Here is a 22597-nt window from a genome sequence, read left to right on the forward strand (position 1 = left end):
GTTTTTGCAGCAAAGACCAGATTGTCAGAACATCAAAAAGTGCTTTTACTTCAAGAAAACCAGGCATCTCAACTTAAAGAATTTAGTGTTTTGCCATGTATGGGAAGATGCAAGATGTGGGCTTACTGAAATTATTCCTTTGATATGCACTTCAGCTATATGGGGCAAGTATCCTCTGCCTTCTCATCCAGACTCTCCTCAGGGTACATCCCTGAGGGTGTCTGCAGTGTGACGGACTGATGGCTGCAACAGCCTTCACTTACTAATATGGCAAACAACATTTTTTCACTGATCATTCACTCAATTTGAACAACCAATTGGTTTGTTCTTAAATTTTTAATTTTATGCAAATTCCCCTGAACTGGTCCTGAAACATTCATCCAGAAGCAACAGAAGGTATTAACCAACATGGAAGCAGAGCCTTGATTTGCCAGTACATTGTGGGGAGCAGTTCTGTTGCCTAGTACATTATAGCAAGAGTGTGGAGGCTCCTTGGTCACTCCTGTACTGCAAGTGAGTTTCATTTGACAGGCAAGGCGAGAGAATGGTGTGTACACAGCTTTCTAACTCAACTACTCAAAGCCAAGGAAGAAAGCCTCATTCAAAATGTGAAATGTCTAACTCTTCCAGGAAGGGTTAAAGCAAAATGAGTAAATTGTGATCAGCATGAATTGTTGATACCTCAAGACAATGGGAAATTTAAATCTTGTGAAAGGGCTTAGTAACATTTCCAGGCTGACATTCCTTATTTCTGGGTTGGCATGAATGTACAGCTGACCTTTGAACAACATTGGTCTGAATTATGCAGGTCCACTTGTATTGATTCTACTCAACTTCCATAAAGCTATCATTTTGCTGCTTCTTTGTTATCAATGCATGAATTGTTACACCTGTAAATAAATGTGAACTTCTTTTTCACATTATCTTTTCATTTTGGTATCTGATGTTAAAAATACATGTAACATCTATAGTGAAATAATGTTGATGTAGATCCCAACAAACGATTCATCTTGTAAATGGATGACAAACGTGATATTGAGACTTCCTGGTGGTCCAGCAGTTAAGACTCCATCCTCCCACCGCATCAGGCCCGTATTTGATCCCTGGTCAGGGAACTAGATCCCACATGCCCTGAGATTTTACATGTCTCAGCTAAAGATCCCTCATGCCCCAACTAAGAGCTGGTGCAGCCAAAGAAACAAACAATTAAAAAATTTTTTAACTTATGATATTGATATAGTACAGTATATAAATGTACTTTCTCTTCCTTATGATTTTCTTAGTGACATTTTTTCTTTATTTTATTGTAAGAATACAGTATATAATACAAATAACATACAAAATGTGTGTTGATCGACTCTGTTATTGATAAGGCTTTCAGTCAACAGTGTAGGCTTAGTCAATCAGCCGTGTCTGACTCTTTGCAACCCCATGGACTGTAGCCCACCAGACTCATCTCTCTGTGGAATTCTCAAGGCAAGAATACTGGAGGGGGTAGCCATCCCCTTCTCCAGGGGATCTTCCCAACCCAGGGATCAAACCTGGGTCTGCAGATTCTTTACCATCTGAGCCACCAGGGAAGTTCTTAGTCAACAATAGGCTATTAATGATTACATTTTGAGGGATTCAAAAGTTATACATGGATTTTTGACTGAACGAGGGTCAGTACTCCTAACCTCCATATCAAGGGTCAACTGTATTTAATTTTACAAAGAATAAGAAACAAGAGTCTATACAGCCATGTACGATGTCAGGAGAAAGGCAGAGGCTTCCAGAAAACTGAAGTGCTGATCAGAAGGTTGCCTGATGGACAAGATGAGCAGAGGATCATAGGATGTGAAATACGGTGTGACTAGAGAGAATCTAGTTACCATGAGGAGTTGATAGCTGTGTGAAATCTGGTGCCATCTCTGGGTAGATAGTGTCAGAACTGAGTTGGACTTTTGCACACCCTGATGTTATGTGGAAAGCTCTCCCACACACATGTTATAATTGGGGCCAGGAACCTAATTTAACTATCCTTATTAAAATCGTAAGCCCCAGAATTTAAGTTTATAAAAAATGAGTCCTTAGCTGCAAAAAATACACTGGGACATATCCCCACACAACACTTTAAATAAACTTGTTAATGCATCACTTCACAACTCAACATTTCCTCTGTAGGATCTTTGAAGGGATATTAGATGTATTTTATATACATTAAGTATATTTTATATAAAAATACTTTTAAGCCTTTGTATGATATTTTTAATCTTTCATAGTATTTTCAGGCCATTCTAAATGCTCATTGGTTTTAGAAACAGATTTATTTTTCTTTCTGCCCATTATGTTTTCTTTTATGATTGATCTGGGCTTAAAGCACCTTGATAGCTCGCTGCTAACTGAGTAACATTAAAGTGTTTTCTCTCTCATACTGGGGAAGGGGAAGAATTCTCCCTATAGAACATTTCGGCTACAAAGCCTATAAGCTAAATACTTCTGGCTGGATTAAAATAAGCAAGTAAAACAAGAAGACAGGGTCTGAACGTGTAAATATGATGAAAATTAACTAGGGCAGGACATGTGGGGAGGTGCTTGCATCTAGAAAAGTTCCAGAAAAGTGTATTGTATCAGAAAAAAAGAGCTGGAAGAGAATATTGTGGTGACTGCATTAGTCAGCGTTCTCCAGAGAAACAGAATGGTAAGAGGGGTGTGTGTGTGTGGCAGAGACATAGGTTTATTGACTCACATAGCTGTGTAACTAGTGAATCTGAAATTTCCAGCAGGCAAGAAACTCCGGCAGGCTTTCTGTGTTGCAGTCTTGAAGCAGAATTGCTTTTTTTTTTTTTAATTTTAATTGGAGGCTAATTACTTTACAATATTGTAGTGGTTTTGCCATTCATTGACATGAATCACATGAGTGTACATGTGTTCCCCATCCTGAACCCTCCCTCTCCCACCTCCCTCCCCATCCCATCCCTCTGGGTCTTCCCAGTGCACCAGCCCTGAGCACCCTGTCTCATGCATCAAACCTGGACTGGCGATCTGTTTCACACGTGATAATATACATGTTTCAGTGCTATTCTCTCAAATCATCCCACCTTCGCCTTCTCCCATAGAGTCCAGAAGACTGTTCTATACATCTGAGTCTCTTTTGCTGTCTCGCATACAGGGTTATCATTACCATCTTTCTAAATTCCATATATATGCGTTAGTATACTGTATTGATGTTTTTCTTTCTGACTTATTTCACTCTGTATAATAGGCTCCCATATATGCTGTCTACAAGAGACCCACCTCAAAACAAGGGACACATACAGAATGAAATGAAAGTGAAGGGCTAGAAAAAGATATTTCACCCAAATGGAGACCAAAAGAAAGCAGGATTAGCAATACTCATATCAGATAAAATAGACTTTGAAATAAAGGCTGTAAAAAGAGACAAAGACGGACACTACATAATGATCAAAGGATCAATCTAAGAAGATATAACAATTATGCACCCAACATAGGAGCACCGCAATATGTAAGGCAAATGCTAACAAGTATGAGAGGGGAAATTAATAATAGCACAATAATAGTGGGAGACTTTAATACCCCACTCACACCTATGGATAGATCAACTAAACCTACAGATACCCCACTCACACCTGTGGATAGAAAATTAGCAAGGAAACACAAACTTTAAATAATACAATGGACCAGTTAGACCTAATTGATATCTATAGGACATTTCACCCCAAAACAGTGAATTTCACCTTTTTCTCAAGTGCACACAGAACCGTCTCCAAGATAGATCACATCCTGGGATAAATTCAAAAAAATTAAAATGATTCCAAGCATCTTTTCTGATCACAGTGCGGTAAGATTAGATGTCAACTACAGGAGAAAAAAAACAATTAAAAATACAAACATATGGAGGCTAAACAACACACTTCTGAATAACCAACAAATCACAGAAGAAATCAAAAAAGAAATCAAAATATGCATAGAAATGAATGAAAATAAAAACACAACAACCCAAAACCTATGGGACTCAGTAAAAGCAGTGATAAGGGGAAGGTTCATAGCAATACAAGCTAACCTCAAGAAACAAGAGAAAATCAAATAAATAACCTAACTCTACACCTAAAGCAACTAGAAAAGGAAGAAATGAAAAACCCCAGGGTTAGTAGAAGGAAAGAAATCATAAAAATTAGGGCATAAATAAGTGCAAAAGAAACAAAGGAGACCATAGCAAAAGTCAACAAAGGTAAAAGCAGGTTCTTTGAGAAGATAAATAAAATAGACAAACCATTAGCCAGACTCATCAAGAAACAAAGGCAGAAAAATCAAATCAGCAAAATTAGAAATGAAAATGAAGAAATCACAACAGACAACACAGAAATACAAAGGATCATAAGGACTACTATCAGCAAGTATATACCAATAAAATGGACAACTTGGAGGAAATGGACAAATTCTTAGAAAAGTAGAACTTTCCAAACCTGAACCAGGAAGAAATAGAAAATCTTAACAGACCCATCATAAGCACAGAAATCGAAACTGTAATCAGAAATCTTCCAACAAAAAAAGCCCAGGTCCAGACGGCTTCACAGCTGAATTCTACCATTTAGAGAAGAGCTAACACCTATCCTACTCAAACTCTTCCAGAACTGCTTCTTGAGGAAACCTCAGTCCGTCCTTTTTTGGCCATCGACTAATTGGATGAAATCCACCCACACTGTGCTTCACTTAAGATCAACTCAATAGCAGCACTACTTACAATAGCCAAGACATGGAAGCAACTTAAGTGTCTATCAATACATTATATCTCTTATATCTTCTTTATCACTCATCTGTTGATGGACATTTACCCATATATAGGAGAAGGAAATGGCTACCCACTCCAGTATTCTTGTCTGGAGAATTCTCCCATGGACCGAAGAGCCTGGTGGGCTACGGTTCATGGGTCGCAAAGAGTTAGACATGACTGAGTGATATATATATACATGTGTGTATACACACACACACACACACACACAGGAATATTACCCAGTCATAAAATAGAATGAAATAACTATTATTGTTATTATTATGTTCACTTAGAATCATAGACCTAAAGACTGGAAATAACTTCACAGGTTATACCCATTTCTGTTTCTTTGTTCAATGAAAGATAAGAGAGATTTACCTTGAACTCTTATCACAAACTTCAAGGGAAATATTAAGTTGGATACCAGTGGTAGGATAAAGGCAAAGAATAAACTAAGAGACTTCTTTGTAGATGCTGCTTATTAAATAATTTCTTATGTTTTAAATTTTTTTTTCTGAAAGATGTTTTTTATTTATTTTTTTATTTTTTTTTAATTTTTATTTTTACTTTATTTTACTTTATAATACTGTATTGGTTTTGCCATGCATTGACATGAATCCACCACGGGTGTACATGCGTTCCCAAACATGAACCCCCGTCCCCACCTCCCTCCCCATAACATCTCTCTGGGTCATCACGGTGCACCAGCCCCAAGCATGCTGTATCCTGCGTCGGACATAGACTGGCGATTCGATTCTTACATGATAGTATACATGTTACAATGCCATTCTCCCAAATCATCCCACCCTCTCCCTCTCCCTCTGAGTCCAAAAGTCCGTTATACACATCTGTGTCTTTTTTGCTCTCTTGCATACAGGGTCGTCATTGCCATCTTTCTAAATTCCATATATATGTGTTAGTATACTGTATTGGTGTTTTTCTTTCTGGCTTACTTCACTCTGTATAGTCGGCTCCAGTTTCATCCATTTCATCAGAACTGATTCAAATGAATTCTTTTTAACGGCTGAGTAATACTCCATTTATGTTTTAAGTTTTAAATAGAGAGTGTATAGAAATACTAACCAGTGTTCTAGAGCTGGCAAGAGTTCATGTTTACACAAAGACAAAGAAATAGGACTATAGAAGGAGAGGCAGATACATGGGAGCAAGGTAAGGTAAAAGAGACAGGAGAAGGGGCTTTGGCAAAACAAAATTTAAAAAAATAAACACATCTCACACACACACAGTCACAATCACACATAATCAGAAAGGGAATAAGAGAGAAAGAAAGACACAGAAGACAGGAAGCCTAAACTATTCTGTGTGTGTTTGGCCCCAGTTACATTTCTTTCCATTTTAAATGTCCCCTGATCATTATATAATAGTATCCCATATCCAATTACACAGTGACATAATTCAAACAATAATACATATAATCCACAGTCATCAAAATAATTTTTCCCTGGTGGCTCAGATGGTAAAGAATCCACTTGCCATGTGGAAGACCTGGGCTCTTTCCCTGGGTCGGGGAAAGCCCCTAGAGAAGGGAATGGCAACCCACTCCAGTATTCTTGCCTGGAGAATCACAAGGAGCCTGGTGGGCTACAGCCCATAGGGTGGCAAGGAGTCAGACACGACTGAGCAATCAACACTTCCACTTTCAGAATATGCTATAAATGATTTTTTAAACTGAATTTTCCTTTACCATTAATATAGACAAGTATCAGGGATTCAGTCCGGATTGTCACAGACCTATGAGTTATGACCTATTCTGCTATCTTTTATTCTTGCTAGTCATTTCCTTTCTATTTTCCTTAAGGGTCCACAAGATTTATGGATTTGACATTTGATCGCTTTAGTGGACACCACTGGGATTGTTTATAGCTTGTGCTATTTTTAAAAAGGACTTTTACTTTCTAGAAAATGAATATTCTACCCAAGAGTTTGTAAGTTGAGTGGAAGCTTTCCATTTATCTAGCAATTGCTGATTGGTGGTCTGGCAAAAAGGAATTGCTGACAAGTGGAAGACTTCCCTTGGAAGGAAGAGTTCAGCTTATATTCTTCGCCTGATAAGCGCTTGCCAAGAACGAGCCTAATGACATCTGTTGGCTCTCTGGCCTGACCGTTTCTGTAAAGAGCTGACTAACAATGGAGATGATTGCTACAGAGCTGCATCTGTGGTCTTTACTTTAACTCTCAGTCTTTCCTCCCTAATTATTGTTTTGCCAAACCTCAAGAAGAGCTCTCCACCAGGGGTCATCCTCCATTCATTTAAAGATTTGTTGGAGGGTTCTAAGTTTTGACCAAACCCACTTACAATGTCGGAGAAGGCAATGGCATCCCACTCCAGTATTCTTGCCTGGAAAATCCCATGGACAGAGGAGCCTGGTAGGCTGCAGTCCATGGGGTCGCTAAGAGTCGGACATGACTGAGTGACTTCACTTTCACTTAAAATATCATGTCCATACACTTGGCTCTAAAGTCTGGTCTGTGATCAGTAGAAGTTTATTATTACACCTCCACGAGGCTTCCTTTTGATCTCTTTTTTCCTCATGTGAAACTTCATGTGGCTTCTCCTTCCCTGTGATTATATGTATGAATCAAATTGCTCTTGGCACAGTCTTGTATCTCTTTTGAGCATACAATGTTCATAAGCTAGGTTGGGATATGAAAATGATCTCTTTCTTCTTAGGAGAAAAGGTGATTCTGGATGCTATGTCCACTATTTGAGTCACTTGTCACTGACCTTAGCATAGTCACACTGGTGCCTGTGTCTGTCATTGGACACTTATAAGGAGTTGAGCAACTTGGTTTAGTAAGGGATTACATCTTCCTACAGCGTACAGTGCATTAGGGATTTTCAGAAAATGGTCTTTTTCTTTTTTTTTTCTTGCTTCCTCCCTTCTTTCCCTCCTTCTTTCCTTATGCTATCTCATTTCTAATGCCAGTCAAGGACAAATTGATGTGACCAGTGTCATGGGATCAGTTTCTAGAACATGAGAAGAATTCTGACTATGAGAAGTTTAAATAATAGGTACTCTGGAAATGTAAAGCATTTTCTTATCATGTTAAATATTTCCATAGAACAATCAACCTTAAAAACCAATCAAACTCGAAGATTGTTTCATACTCTATATGCATAGTATTTTGTAGAAGAAAAAGCTTAAAGTTAAGAATCTAAAAGCTTGGCATGCAGGCGTGCAGAATAAAACTACAGTTTATACTATGATAGTAATCAGTTCAGTTCAGTTCATTTCAGTCACTCAGTCGTGTCCGACTCTTTGCGACCCCATGAATTGCAGCACGCAGGCCTCCCTGTCCATCACCAACTCCCAGAGTTTATCCAAACTCATGTCTGAGTCGGTGATGCCATCCAGCCATCTCATCCTCTGTCATCCCCTCTTCCTCCTGCCCCCAATCCCTCCCAGCATCAGAGTCTTTTCCAATCAGTCAACTCTTCGCATGAGGTGGCCAAAGTACTGGAGTTTCAGCTTTAGCATCAGTCCTTCCAATGAACACCCAGGACTGATCTCCTTTAGAATGGACTGGTTGGATATTCTTGCAGTCCAGGGGACTCTCAAGAGTCTTCTCCAACACCACAGTTCAAAAGCATCAATTCTTCAGTGCTCAGCTTTCTTCACAGTCCAACTCTCACATCCATACATGACTACTGGAAAAATCATAGCCTTGACTAGACAGACCTTTGTTGGCAAAGTAATGTCTCTGCTTTTGAATATGCTATCTAGGTTGATCATAACTTTCCTTCCAAGGAGTAAGCGTCTTTTAATTTCATGGCTGCAATCACCATCTGCAGTGCTTTTGGAGCTCAAAAAAATAAAGTCTGACACTGTTTCCACTGTTTCCCCATCTATTTGCCATGAAGTGATGAGATCAGATGCCATGATCTTAGTTTTCTGAATGTTGAGCTTTAAGCCAACTTTTTCAGTCTCCTCTTTCACTTCATCAAGAGGCTTTTTAGTTCCTCTTCACTTTCTGCCATAAGGGTGGTGTCATCTGCATATCTGAGGTTATTAATATTTCTCCTGGCAATCTTGATTCCGGGACAAGCTTGTGCTTCTTCCAGCCCAGCCTTTCTCATGATGTACTCTGCATATAAGTTAAATAAGCAGGGTGACAATATACAGCCTTGATGTACTCCTTTTCCTATTTGGAACTGGTCTGTTGTTCCATGTCCAGTTCTAACTGTTGCTTCCTGACCTGCATACAGATACCTCAAGAGGCTGGTAAAGTGGTCTGGTATTCCCATCTCTTGAAGAATTTTCCATAGTTTTTGGTGATCTACACAGTCAAAGGCTTTGGTGTAGTCAATAAAGCAGAAGTAGATTTTTTTTAACTCTTGCTTTTTCTATGATCCAACAGATGTTGGCAATTTGATCCCTGGTTCCTCTGCCTTTTCTAAATCCATCTTGAACATCTGGAAGTTCTCAGTTCATGTGTTGTTGAAGCCTAGCTTGGAGAATTTTGAGCATTACTTTGCTACTGTGTGAGATGAGTGCAATTGTGCAGTAGTTTGAATATTCTTTAGCATTGTCTTTCTTTGGGATTGGAATTCCAATCCTGTGGCCACTGCTGAGTTTTCCAAATTTGCTGGCATATTGAGTGCAGCACTTTCATAGCATCATCATTAAGGATTTGAAATAGTTCACCTGGAATTCCATCACCTCCACTAGCTTTGTTCAGAGTGATGCTTCCTATTGCCCTCTTGACTTTGCATTCCAGGATGTCTGGCTCTAGGTGAGTGATCACACCATCATGGTTATCTGGGTGATTAAGATCTTTTTTGTATAGTTCTTCTGTGTATCCTTGCCACATCTTCTTAATATCTTCTGCTTCTGTTAGGTCCGTGCCATTTCTGTCCTTTATTGTGCCCATCCTTACATGAAATGTTCCCTTGGTATCACTTGACAATTTCCTTGACAAGATCTCTGCTGCTGCTGCTGCTGCTAAATCGCTTCATTCGTGTCTGACTCTGTGCAACCCCATAGACGGAGTCTTTCCCATTCTATTGTTTTCCTCTGTCTCTTTGCATTGATCACTCAGGAAGGCTTTCTTATCTCTCCTTGCTATTCTCTGGAACTCTGCATTCAAGTGGTTATATATTTCCTTTTCTCCTTTGCCTTTCATTTCTCTTCTTCTCTTAGCTATTTGTAAAACCTCCTCAGACGACCATTTTACCTTTTTGCATTTCTTTTTCTTGGGGATGGTCTTGATAACTGCCTCCTGTATAATGTCATAAACCTTCATCCATAGTTCTTCAGGCACTCTGTCTATCAGATCTAATCTCTTGAATATATGTCACTTCCACTGTATAATCGTAAGGGATTTGACTTAGGTCATACCTGAATGGTCTAGCGGTTTCCCCTATTTTCTTCAATTTAAGTCTGTAAGTCAATAAGGACTTCATGAACTGATGTACAGTCAGCTCCTGATGTTGTTTTTGCTGACTGTATAGAGCTTCTCCATCTTCAGCTGCAAAGAATATAATCAATCTGATTTCAGTATTGACCATCTGGTGATGTCCATATGTAGAGTCTTCTCTTATGTTGTTGGAAGAGGGTGTTAGCCTTTGCCCTGCTTTGTTTGGTACTCCAAGGCCAAATTTGCCTGTTACTCCAAGTATCTCCTGACTTCCTACTTTTGCATTCCCGTTCCCTATAATGAAAAGGACATCTTTTGGGGGGTTAGTTCTAGAAGGTCTTGTAGGTCTTCGTGGAACCGTTCAGCTTCAGCTCCTTCATCATTACTGGTAAAGGCATAAACTTGGATTACTGTGATATTGAATGGTTTGCCTTGGAAACGAACAGAGATCATTCTGTCATTTTTGAGATTGCTCCCAAGTACTGCATTTCAGACTCTTTTGCTGACTATGATGGCTACTCCATTTTTTCTAAGGGATTCCTGCCCACAGTAGTAGATATAATGGTCATCTGAATTAAATTTACCCATTCCAGTCCATTTTAGTTCACTGATTCTTAAAATGTTGATGTTTACTCTTGCCATCTCCTGTTTGGCCACTTTCAATTCCCCTTGACTCTTGGATCTAACCTTCCAGGTTGCCATGCAATATTGTTCTTTACAGCATCGGACTTTATTTCCATCACCAGTCACATTCACAGCTGGGCATTGTTCTTGGTTTGGCTTCGTGTCTTCATTTTTTCTGGAGGTATTTCTCCAGTCTTCTCCAGTAGCATATTGGGCACCTCCCGACCTGGGGAACTCATCTTTCAGTGTTATATCTTTTTGCCTTTTCATGCTGTTCACAGGGTTTTCAAGGCAAGAATACTGAAGTGGTTTGCCATTCCCTTCTCCAGTGGACCTCGTTTTGTCAGAGCTCTCCATCATGACCTGTCCATCTTGGTTGGCCCTACACAGCATGGCTCATAGTTTCACTGAGTTAGACAAGCCTGTGGTCCATGTGATCTTTTTGATTAGTTTGGTTGTTTAGCCATTCAATAAATATTTATTGAGTCCCAATTAATTGCTGGGAACTATACTATGTGCTTGGAGAAGGAAATGGCAACCCACTCCAATATTCTCACCTAGAGAATCCCATGGACAGAGAAGCCTGGGAGGCTACAGTACATGGGGTCACAAGAGTCAGACACAACTTAGTGATTAAACCACCAAACCACCATGCTATGTGGTAGGGACTGCATTATGAAAAGCCACAAGCAGTCAACTCCAGATATACAATAGAAAGAGAGTCAGACATGGAACAATTAACTGCAGTACCAGGAGAGGCACTGCCAAGGGGCAGAGATGAGAGATCGCCCAGGGAAGTTTCATCAAGAAGTAATGCCCAATCTGGGCTTTGAAGGATGAATAAGAGTTTTCAGAGCTGAACTCAGAAACAGCACCGTGAGTTTGGCATGCTGCACATAGCTTAGCATATAGTTAGCTTATGCATTCCAAGGCAGCAAGAGAGTAGGAGAGAATAGAGAGGTGGAGAGGATCCAGATTGCGGAGAACTTTTCCTATTTTTTTAATTTATTGACTTGCTCTGTGACCTCGAGTGAGGCATAGTTACTGAATCATAAGTACTTCATTTGTCAAGCAGGTGATTCATTTGTATAATGTCAAGTGTGCTCTCTCCTCTTCAAGGTTGCTGTTGATTGGATTTTCATGTGCGGTAATGGATATGAAAAGACTGGGTTATAATACACAGCTGGGGTGATGATCATGCCTCTAGATAAGCCAGTGCACTTCTGTGCCCAGATAGTCTGTGTGCCTTCCAGAGGCTTCCTTCTCCTTGTCTGTGCTTAGGGCTCAGGAGAGCTAACTGCTCACATTTAATGTATCAAGTTACACCAGCTTAGACTAGTAATGTTATTGCTTGTCCAAACTGGAACATAATAAGTTAATATGTTTTCTCTATAGCTGTGATGGTACCAGCTAATAAGGTAAAGCAGAAAAATCATGAAAGGTTAGAACTGGATAGGAAAGGTTCTAATTCCACATGTTCATTTGAGAGAAGAAATGGGGTCTTGAGAGGGAAGCATCTCCTCCAGGACTACCTCTAGTTAGTGGTGCCCCTAAGACCGCAGCCTCCGTCTCCTTCCCCTGAGCCCAGCTGTCTTCTCACTGCATCCTGACACCTTGCTACGTGTCAAGTTGAGCTACATAAAATTGCTGACATTTTTGATCTGAAGAAAACAAGCATTTCCTGTGGTTTGATCTAATAGGACCACCTGCCCAGCTGGCCAGCTTACTGCCTGAATTCCTCTTCCTCCGTGACCTCTGCCCATGGAGGAGGCTCTCTGCCCACTCAGATTCCTGCCAGGCTGCGTTGAGCGAAATTCAAACTTTTCCAAAGCTTCCACATCCATTATCGCATTTGATCCTCATAACAATCTCAACACAGGGAAGAATCTCTGAAAGAAAAGTTGTGTTAAGATAATGCCAAATAAACATTTTAGAAACAAGATAAATTGTTTGTTTCACACAGTTAGTAATAAAGAAACATGAAAATGAAATGCGCCTGGATGTGGTACCTACCTAGTCAGGCACCTACTGGCTCTCCAGGATACTGAGGGCCATGATCCCTCTTGCTGCCTCCACACCCCCATTAGTCTGGTGGGTGGAACTGGAATTTGTCACAAGTGTCTCCTTGATAATGATAAATCAGAACTCTGGTGAGGGCAACTCATTTAAATTGCTAGATTGTTGAGGGAACAAAGACCCCTAACACCCCTGACTTAAAGCATAGTAATCAAATATAGTGTTTGCCTCCAATGGGGAGGGAAAAGAAAATAGCGTGAGATAAATTTAGAAGAAAAGATTTTCTAGTTCAATACATGAGGTTAGATTTGTATGGATCTATCTAGATTGTATCCAAATATGAGAATGATTACTCTGATCACCAAATAGGAAGTTGCTATATTACGTTACATTGTACTGCGTTACATTACACTACACTATGCTATATTACATCACATTCTCTGGAATGAACAGTATGTTTCATATCTTCCTTGAATCCTGTACACTCTAGAGAAGAAAGGCACGATGTTTTCTCTTCCAGTTAAGCCATATGGAACCCCAACTCCCAAACAGAAACGGCATTGCAGCTGGTCATGCAATCAGTTTATTTCTACTTTCCTACTATTAATAATTGGAAAATAGGAAATTGACATTGATATACTGGGTCTGTATCTTTTTATCATGTATGTAGATTTGTGTAATCATATAACTAACAAACAGAAACTTTTTAAAATTTACTACTATTCTTATCTAAAGTCTTGCTGTGAGAATTTGGGGGGTAATTTTATTTTGTGCCAAAAGCAGCATGTAGTGATGGCCCCATTGAGGCATACAAAAGAATCTAAGAAAAGCTCGTGGTCTGTATTTTTTTCACACTGCTTCCACTGAGTTTATATTGGAAAAACTCTAAGAAGGAGGCAGAGGGCACAGAATACTTGTATTGTTATCCATAGCAGTAACATGTTGGGTTCATAGTCTTTGAAATGGAGAGCCAAATATATCATCAAAACAGTTTGGGGACATCTCCAAAAAGAATATACCAAATATCTCTTTTTAGAACACATTAAACCTGCCACCCTCTGTGGCTCACAACTGCCCAGCAAGTGAGCACAAAGATCTCTTCCTCCACCACCTACCCCCAAATTTCCAAAGACTGAAGAAGGGGATTTAGAAGCGTTGCATGGAAGGAAGCTTGCTGACCTTAGGAGAACACAGCGAGAGCCATGGCTGCCGATAGCTTATCTGTCTGCTCTGGGTGGGTTACCCCTGCCCACTCTTTTCTGAAAAACCTGATGTGAGCATACACAAAACAGCCAATCATTTCTCAAAAAGAATGGGCATGAACCTTTGCAGCTGGAAATTTCAAGAGGAGACAGTTATCCTTCCCAGTCCCGGAACATGAGTATTTGCACCCACTAAAGGGATAAACGGAGAAGGCAATGGCACCCCACTCCAGTACTCTTGCCTGGAAAATCCCATGAATGGAGGAGCCTGGAAGGCTGCAGTCCATGGGGTCGCTAGCAGTCGGACACAACTGAGCGACTTCACTTTCACTTTTCACTTTCATGCATTGGAGAAGGCAATGGCAACGCACTCCAGTGTTCTTGCCTGGAGAATCCCAGGAACGGGGAGCCTGGTGGGCTGCCGTCTGTGGGGTCACACAGAGTCGGACACAACTGAAGCGACTTAGCAGCAGCAGCAGCAGTAAAGGGAGAAAACGAAGATCATGGCATCCGGTCCCTTCACTTCATGGGAAATAGATGGGGAAACAGCGGAAACAGTGTCAGGCTTTATTTTTCTGGGCTCCAAAATCAGTACAGATGGTGACTGCAGCCATGACATTAAAAGACGCTTACTCCTTGGAAGAAAAAGTTATGACCAACCTAGAAAGTATATTCAAAAGCAGAGACATTACTTTGCCGACTAAGGTCCGTCTAGTCAAGGCTATGTTTTTTCCTGTGGTCATGTATGGATTGATTGTGGGCAGGAGGAGAAGGGGGCGACAGAGGATGAGATGGCTGGATGGCATCACGGACTCGATGGACGTGAGTCTGAGGGAACTCCGGGAGATGGTGATGGACAGGAAGGCCTGGCGTGCTGTGATTCATGGGGTCGCAGAGTCGGACACGACTGAGCAACTGAACTGAACTGAAAGGGAGGAAACCAGGCAGGCCAAGGAATCACTGAATAGAAGTGAATTACATGAAAGAAATAGGAGTGAAGTAATCAATATTCGTGTGCTGGAAGGGGACATGGCATATTTCAGCTAACAAAGCACATTTCTTAAATTGCCACCTACAGCTCCAAGGTCAAAGGGAGACAGACAGGGGTTGAAAATGGTGATCTGTCTGATATGCAATTTGACTTTTTCTCTTAGCCAACTTTCTAATTCTTTTATCCCAAGTTACTCTCTTTTCCCTGAATGTATAACTCTATTTTAAAAATCCATTCTATTTACAATCTGTGGACATACAGCCGGAGCTGTATACATCAAGTCACAATCCACAGGAGCACATTTCCTCCCAAGGAGGCACCGCGAAGCATTTTTCAAATGACTAATGACAGACATTAACTGACACTTTGTGACAATCATTAGTTTTAGGTATTATTTCCAAATGCATGATGAATAGGTGTTTATGGAGTTCAAATACTTTATCAAGTTATGTTAGGCAGGTAGCCATAGAAGCTAAATGCTTAAGACAATGAAGCTATTTGAAAATGGCAATGGAGTAGTAGAAACAAAAGTATATGTAATATTACACATTTTCATTGGGTAATTATTAAATATTTAAGATCCAATATCCTATTCAGTTAAATCTTTTTCCAAGTTCAGGGTCATAAACCACTAACATTTGACGATGGCTGCTGCTTTATCCTTCAGGATTTGATTTTGCCTACTTGAGCATCTGCTTTCATTAAATACATTTTCACAGTTGTCTTCAGGCATGTATAATCTCTTCTTTGGGGTTTTAAAACTTTATTTTAATTTTTAAATCATTGCATTTTTGAAAGAATTACTAAATCATTTATATCAAAATGAAATATTCCTGAATACAGTGTTTAGATAAAATGCTTACTGTATGATTCCTTTTCTTCAACCTAATAAGATATCATTGTGAAACATAAATGTATTATGCCTTTCAAACTCAGCAAACTATAAATTCCATATTTGGTTGTTTTTCTCCATTATTATTTTAATTATTGCTTTTTAAATCATTTCTTTTCCAAAATTCACCTTTTGTTCACCCAGGCGCTTTCCTTGTCCTAGTGGGTCCGGTCAGTGCCTGTTCACTGACTCCTGTCTCCTTCATCTTGTTTACCTCTGCTTTTTCTTTTTTGTTTGCAAACTATACTGCCTAGCTCAGTGCCTGGCACATGGCGGGTGCATGTTCCTCCCTCTTTACCCCTATCGCCTATTATGAGCTTACATTCTCTTTTTAGAACATTCAGTTCAGTTACTCAGTCTTGTCCAGTTCTTTGCAACCCCATGGACTGCAGCACACCAGGCTTCCCTGTCCATCACCAATTCCTGGAGCTTGCTCAAACTCATGTCCATCTACTCAGTGTTGCCATCCAACAGTCTCATCCTCTGTCAGCCCCTTCTCCTCCCACCTTCAATCTTTCCCAGCATCAGGGTCTTTTCAAATGAGTCAGTTCTTCTCATCAGGTGGCCAAAGTATTGAACCTTCAGCTTCAGCACCAGTCCTTCCAATGAATATTCAGGACTGATTTCCTTTAGGATGGACTGGTTGGATCTCCTTGAGGTCTGAGGGACTCTCAAGAGTCTTCTCCAAGACCACAGTTAATTAATTTTAAGCATTAATTTTTTGGCACTCAGCCTTCTTTATGGTCCAACTCTCACATCTGTACATGACTACTGGAAAAACCATAACTTTGACAAATATGGGCCTTTGTTGGCAAAGTGATGTCTCTGCTTTTTAAAATGCTGCCTAGGTTTGTCATAACTTTTCTTCCAAGGGGCAAGTGTCTTCTTATTTTGTGGCTGCAGTCACCATCTGCAGTGATTTTGGAGCCCAAGAAAATAAAGTAACTGTTTCCATTGTTCTCCCATCTATTTGCCATGAAGTGATGGGACCGGTTGCCATGATCTTAGTTTGTTGAATCTTCTATAATGTACACATTCCACTTCGCCAGTAAGGCTGACCATCAACAGAGACCTCAGAGAGAGACCTTATAGCCTTGTCTGCTGCCCTCTACTTGCATAATTGTTAGACTTTTACACATCCGAGTTCAAGACACAGTACTCGGTTTCTAGAGTGACAAAATAAGAAAATATAAAGTGGGCACTGTCTTCAAGAAACTTCTAGACTAGTGTGCAAGCAAATGGATACACAAATAATACAAAGTAGTAGGTCAGAGGGCAGAGGAAGAAAGCCAAGCAAAGAGGCATGGAGAAAGGAAGCAGACAAGGGAGGCAGCAAGGGAAGGATGGAGGTGTCAAATGAATTGAATTTAAACCTACCAAGCTTGGGACTTCCCTGGCGGTCCAGTGGTTAAGAGTTTACCTTCCAGTGCAGGAGGCGCAGGTTCAATCCTTGGTCAGGGAGCTGTGATCCCACACGCCTTGCAGCCAAAATTCCAAAACATAAAACAGAGGCAATATTGTAACAAATTCAATGAAGACTTTAAAAATGGTCCACACCAAAAAAAATCTTTTGAAAAATAAAACTAAGCTACCTAGTTTTAGTAGTAGTTTAGTCGCTAAGTCATATCAGACTCCTGTGACCGCATAGACTGTAGCCTGCCAGGATCCTCTGTCCTTGAGATTTTCCAGGCAAGAGCACTGGAGTGGGTCGCCATTCCCTTCAGGGAATCTTCCCAACCCAGGGATTGAAACCCAGGTCTCCTGCACTGCAGGCAGATTCTTTACAAACTGAGCCACCAGGGAAGCCCTTTAGAATTCTGGTGCCTTAGGCCTTTCAGGAACAGACCCACAGTAATAATCCCACACCAAGCAGGGGAAACAGGGCTCTAAATGGTGCTCTTCACACTGTAAAAAGAAAAAAAAAAAAAAAAAAGCAAAGCCCTTTTCCTCTCTATATAAAAATGAGCACTTATTTTTAAAAACTCAACTTCAGAAGTAAAATGCAAACTTTGGTCATTCATATTTTTTCATCCAATAGTTCATCTAGCACCTCTTTGAACCCTGTCAATTACAGGAGGAAATAAGCTAACAAATCAACCTTTCCACCTCTCCTGGGCTTGGATTGCATTGGAGAAAGAGTATTACATTGTGGATGAAGACTCCACGTTCTTAGAAGTTACCCTGACACGCAGAGGATCCCTTGGAGAAACATCCTTTATCAGTAAGTAACTTTGATTTGGTTGTTGGTGAAAGGTAACAAAAACATGAAATCAAAGCTTAAAAATAAGTATAAGAGAATAGATTGGAAGAGAATCAGTAACATATTTGGGGGAACTTCTAAAAGATTAATGTGCGAAATTATGCCATGGTTTTCACTCCATGTGAGTTACAGGTTTATATATGGCATTTTTTTCTTCTTCTATTTTCCCCCTTCCTCTTTAAGTTGAAGGACTCTAGGAAAATTAAGACATTTTGTAACCATATACCACAATCCCGAAATCACTCAATTTCTTTCACAATTGTTTTTAAGCATAGAATACATTATTATGCTCAGTTCTAGCTATTTCTTTTTAAAAATTATTTATGAGTACATGACACATTATTGGGTTTAGTTGTAGCTGTTTCTTTTGATTATGTATAATTGTTTCCACCCTGCTATTAGGTTATAAATTCCTGCAAGATATGTACAGTGTGAAATTTTTCTGCATTCTACAAAGACCTAGGCCTCTTTGGGATAAATGGATGTATAATGCCCACATAATACATCCCATTATCATCACTAATAATCAACAGTAATTGCTCTAATGATGCATTACATTTTTATAACATCTCTAGCTGCCAGAAATTTCAGAGATCATTTTATCTTTTTCATAATCTGTTGTGAAGACAAATAGAAGACAATAAAATGCCTTCATTTTACAAGTGGGCATTGTGAATTTCCGAGACCTTTGGGGTCTAATTAGAGTTCTGCCAAAACCACTGGAGAGAAGCCAGGAGGCAGATGGCTGGGAACAGGCAATCAAGGAAAGGCAAGCTTTTCCCAGGTCTGTTCTCCAGGCTCGGGGTGTCTGAGTTGGGACAGTTCTCCTAGGAGACGAGGTCAGCCAGAGAGCACCATGATTTCTGCACGGCCCTGGGCCTCAGTTACTACCCAGAGGTTACTTCATCAACACACAGTGGAACTTTCTGCCAAGAACTTCAGCTGAAACACGCTTCCCTTCTCTTGTAGGGCTCTGTCTCCATAATTCTTTATCTTGGGCATTTCTTATAGGCAAAGATTTGGGTTTTTATGTCAAGAGGTATTTTCATATCCTGTATGACTCAGGAGGAAAACACTGTCCATCTTCCCAGAGTCATTTGAATATTTGTAGAGGAACTACACTCCTCAGAGAGGTGCAAAGGTCTTCCTATCTGATTCGGCACCTCCTTATACACTGTCTCCGTGCCCTGCTCGTTGCTTCTTCAGAGCACTAACCACCCCTGACGGGCATCTCAGGTCCAACTGCCCTCTGTTTCCCTCAGCAGATTTCCAGCTCCAAAAGGGCAGGAACAACATCTTGGGCGATGGCCAATCCTCAAAACAGCCTGGGACATATGGTAGTCACCTAATATTTGTTGTTATGCAAACTGCAATCAGCTCTTTTGTCCTCTAAAATGCCACTTAAAATGACATCAGGGACTTCCCTGGTGCCCCAGTGGCTTAGACTCCACACTGCCAATGTGGGGGACCTGGGTTTGATCCCTGGTCAAGTAACTAGAGTCCACATGTAACTAAGACGCAATGCAGCCAAAAAATTAAATAAATAAATACTAAAAACAAACATGTCAAACCACAGAAGAGAACCTATAAAATACCTTACTCAGGGCTCTAGGAAGCCCTCCTAATCCCCTCACCCTATTTGATGCTGGAGTTAGTAGTCTAAACGTTAGCAGAGTGCCAAAATCTGTTACTGAACGCAGGGTCCGGCTGCTCACCACTCAAAAGTCAATAAAGAGGCCAGGGGAGTGAAAATGAAGGTTTGCTTTATTTTCGACGCCAGCAATAGTGGAGGTGGGAGGAGGTGCTGATGCCTGTCCAGAGGCCAACACCCCCCTGACAATCTGGGGACAAGAGCTTTTATAGATAGAGGGAGGGGGCGACAGGAAGAAACAGCCCAGGCGGCTCTGACTGTCTTCTTGAAATTGGTCATCAGTGGTCTGACCAGTATCGTCTTGATTGTTTTAGGTACAGTTAATCTTCAATTGGGGCTTCCCTGGTGGCTCAAACAGTAAAGCATCTGTCTGCAATGCAGGAGACCTGGGTTCAATCCCTGGGTTGGGAAGATCCTCTGGAGAAGGAAATGGCAGCCCACTCCAGTACTATTGCCTGGAAAATCCCATGGACGGCGGAGCCTGGTAGGCTACTGTCCATGGGGTCACAAAGAGTTGGACACAACTGAGCGACTTCACTTCACTTCAGTCTTCAGTTCCAGAGTGGATTTGTTTCCAGTTCTTGAGGCCACTTCTCAGAACTGTGGCACCTTATGCCATGGCTACTGTCTGGCCAGCTTGTTGTTAACTTGCTCCATCTGGCAGTGTCTAGTGGCACCTTATGCCATGCTTGTTAACTTCCTCCATCTGGCAGTGTCTATAAGGCAGCTCCCAGGACATGGCTTAGAATATTATCTAGACCCCTTGAGAAGGAACCGAAGGTCCCTGACCTTGCCTGGTCCCTAGCACACATGGAATACTCAGTAATGTTACCTGCCATTATTCTCACATGGCTTTCATACATCAGAGTTGAAATCACCTCTTTATCTCCCCCACAGACTTGTAGACCCCTCAGCGGTAGTGGCGGCCGGACCTGATTCAGCGTTACATCCTTAGCACCTGGTAGCCAGTACCCACCCAAAATTAAGTAAGCAGCCACCTGCCTGCACGATGTATATAGCAGTGCTCACTAGCTCTGTTTAAACTCTGGCTGAACACTGGAAAAACAGCATGGAAGTTTCTCGGGAAACTAAAAATAGAGCTACCACATGACCTAGCAATTCCACTTTTGAGTATGTACCTAGAAAACAAAAACTCTAATTCAAAAAGATACACACACCCCAGTGTTCTTAGCAGCATTATTTACAATTGCCAAGACATGGAAGCAAGCAAAGTGTCCATCAAAAGATGAATGGATAAAGATGTATTGTGTGTACACGTGTGTGTATGTGTGTGTGTAGATACTATATATATAGACAAGTTAGTGAATATAACAGAAAAGAAATAACTCTGATACAGAGAACAAATTAGTAGGTTATCTGTAAGGGTTGGAGCAGTATAGGGATAGAGGAGTAAGAGACACAAACTATTACATGTAAAATAAGCTAAAAGGATATACTGTACAACATGGGGAATATAGCCAATATTTTATAATAACTATAAATGGAGAATAACCTTTAAAAATTGTGACTATTTTACACATGTACATTATTGTACATATGTAACCTATATAATATTGTACAGCAATTATACTCCAATTTTTAAAAATGAGAAAAATAAAGTGTAGCCAAAGATACACCCCTCTTCCATATCTTCACCTCAACGTGGGACCAAAGGAGGCGCTTCAAAACTGGACATCCATTCTCAGTCACCAAACTAGGATTAATGCAGACTTTCTTCAACGCTTTTGAAAAGTCAACTCCAGCTCTTCTATCCTGGAAATTATTTTCACACGTTAGAGCTTTGGGCGTCTTTTACGTGACATCAGATTCTCTGAGAATGAGACAGAGACAATGGCACCAGGGGCTACGAGTCTCATTTTATGTAAAGCTTGTTCGTGATAACTGGTGTCAGGTCATGAGATCTGATTTCACACATTCAAACAACTGCAGAGTCTAAACCTTACAGTGAGGCCTGAAGTGATGAGACATGGGTGTTTGCGCTCCACTAGGTACTCACTGGGGTGTCAAATCAAAGCCAAATAATACTAGAATACTTCTTGAACATTCTGTGGAGAGGGGAGGGTCAATTCCGTCTTGAGGGGCTACCATCTGCCACCCTTGTATCTCACAATAAATAGTTTTCTTGATTTTTTAAAAATTATTTACTTTTGGCTGTGCTGGGTGTTCGCTGCTGCTCGGGCTTTCCTCTAGCTGTGGCGAGTGAGGGCTACTCTCTAGCTGCCTTAGGCCAGCATCTCATTGCGGTGGCTTCTCTTCTTGTGGCGCCCAGGCTCAAGCGTGCATGGGCTTCTGTAGTTGCAGCACGTGGGCTCAGGATTTGTGGCCCCTAGGCTCTGGAGCACAGGCTCAACAGTGGTGGCACACCACCCTAGCTGCTCTGCGTCATGTGGCATCTTCCTGGACCAGGGATCGAACCCACATCTCCTACATCGGCACGCAGATTCTTTACCACCGAGCCACCAGGGAATCCCCTTGATTTTTTTAAAAAATGTATTTATTTATTTATTTTTGGCTGCCTCGTGCCACATGATGGATCTTAATTCCCTGAACAGGGATCGAACCCATGTTCCCTGCATTGAAAGGTGGAGTCTTAACCACTCACAGTGGGCATTTTTAACACTACTGTGGTGTTGTTCATTTGCTTCAGTAATTTATTAATTTCTATTTCCTAACACTGCTGGAATCTATTCCCAGCTTTCCATCTCCACCAACGGTGCCCTAATTGTCTGGAAAATTACTAACAATTTTCTTATCATCAAAAATCAGTAAGCACACAACACTGTAAAG

At 40.8% G+C, this 22597-nt stretch overlaps 1 protein-coding gene across 1 annotated transcript in view; it reads left to right on the top strand.

Moving 5' to 3' along the window:
* The window catches only part of FREM3 (FRAS1 related extracellular matrix 3), a 100613-nt gene that overhangs the window by 37696 nt on the left and 40320 nt on the right, over positions 1 to 22597 (top strand). Inside the window, exon 3 of the mRNA XM_068990220.1 lies at positions 17953 to 18099. Within this exon, the coding sequence (XP_068846321.1) occupies positions 17953 to 18099 (147 nt within the window). The remainder of the gene's footprint in view (positions 1 to 17952; positions 18100 to 22597) is intronic.

The sequence above is a fragment of the Capricornis sumatraensis genome, chromosome 17, assembly GCF_032405125.1.
Source record: "Capricornis sumatraensis isolate serow.1 chromosome 17, serow.2, whole genome shotgun sequence".
NCBI lineage: Eukaryota > Metazoa > Chordata > Mammalia > Artiodactyla > Bovidae > Capricornis > Capricornis sumatraensis.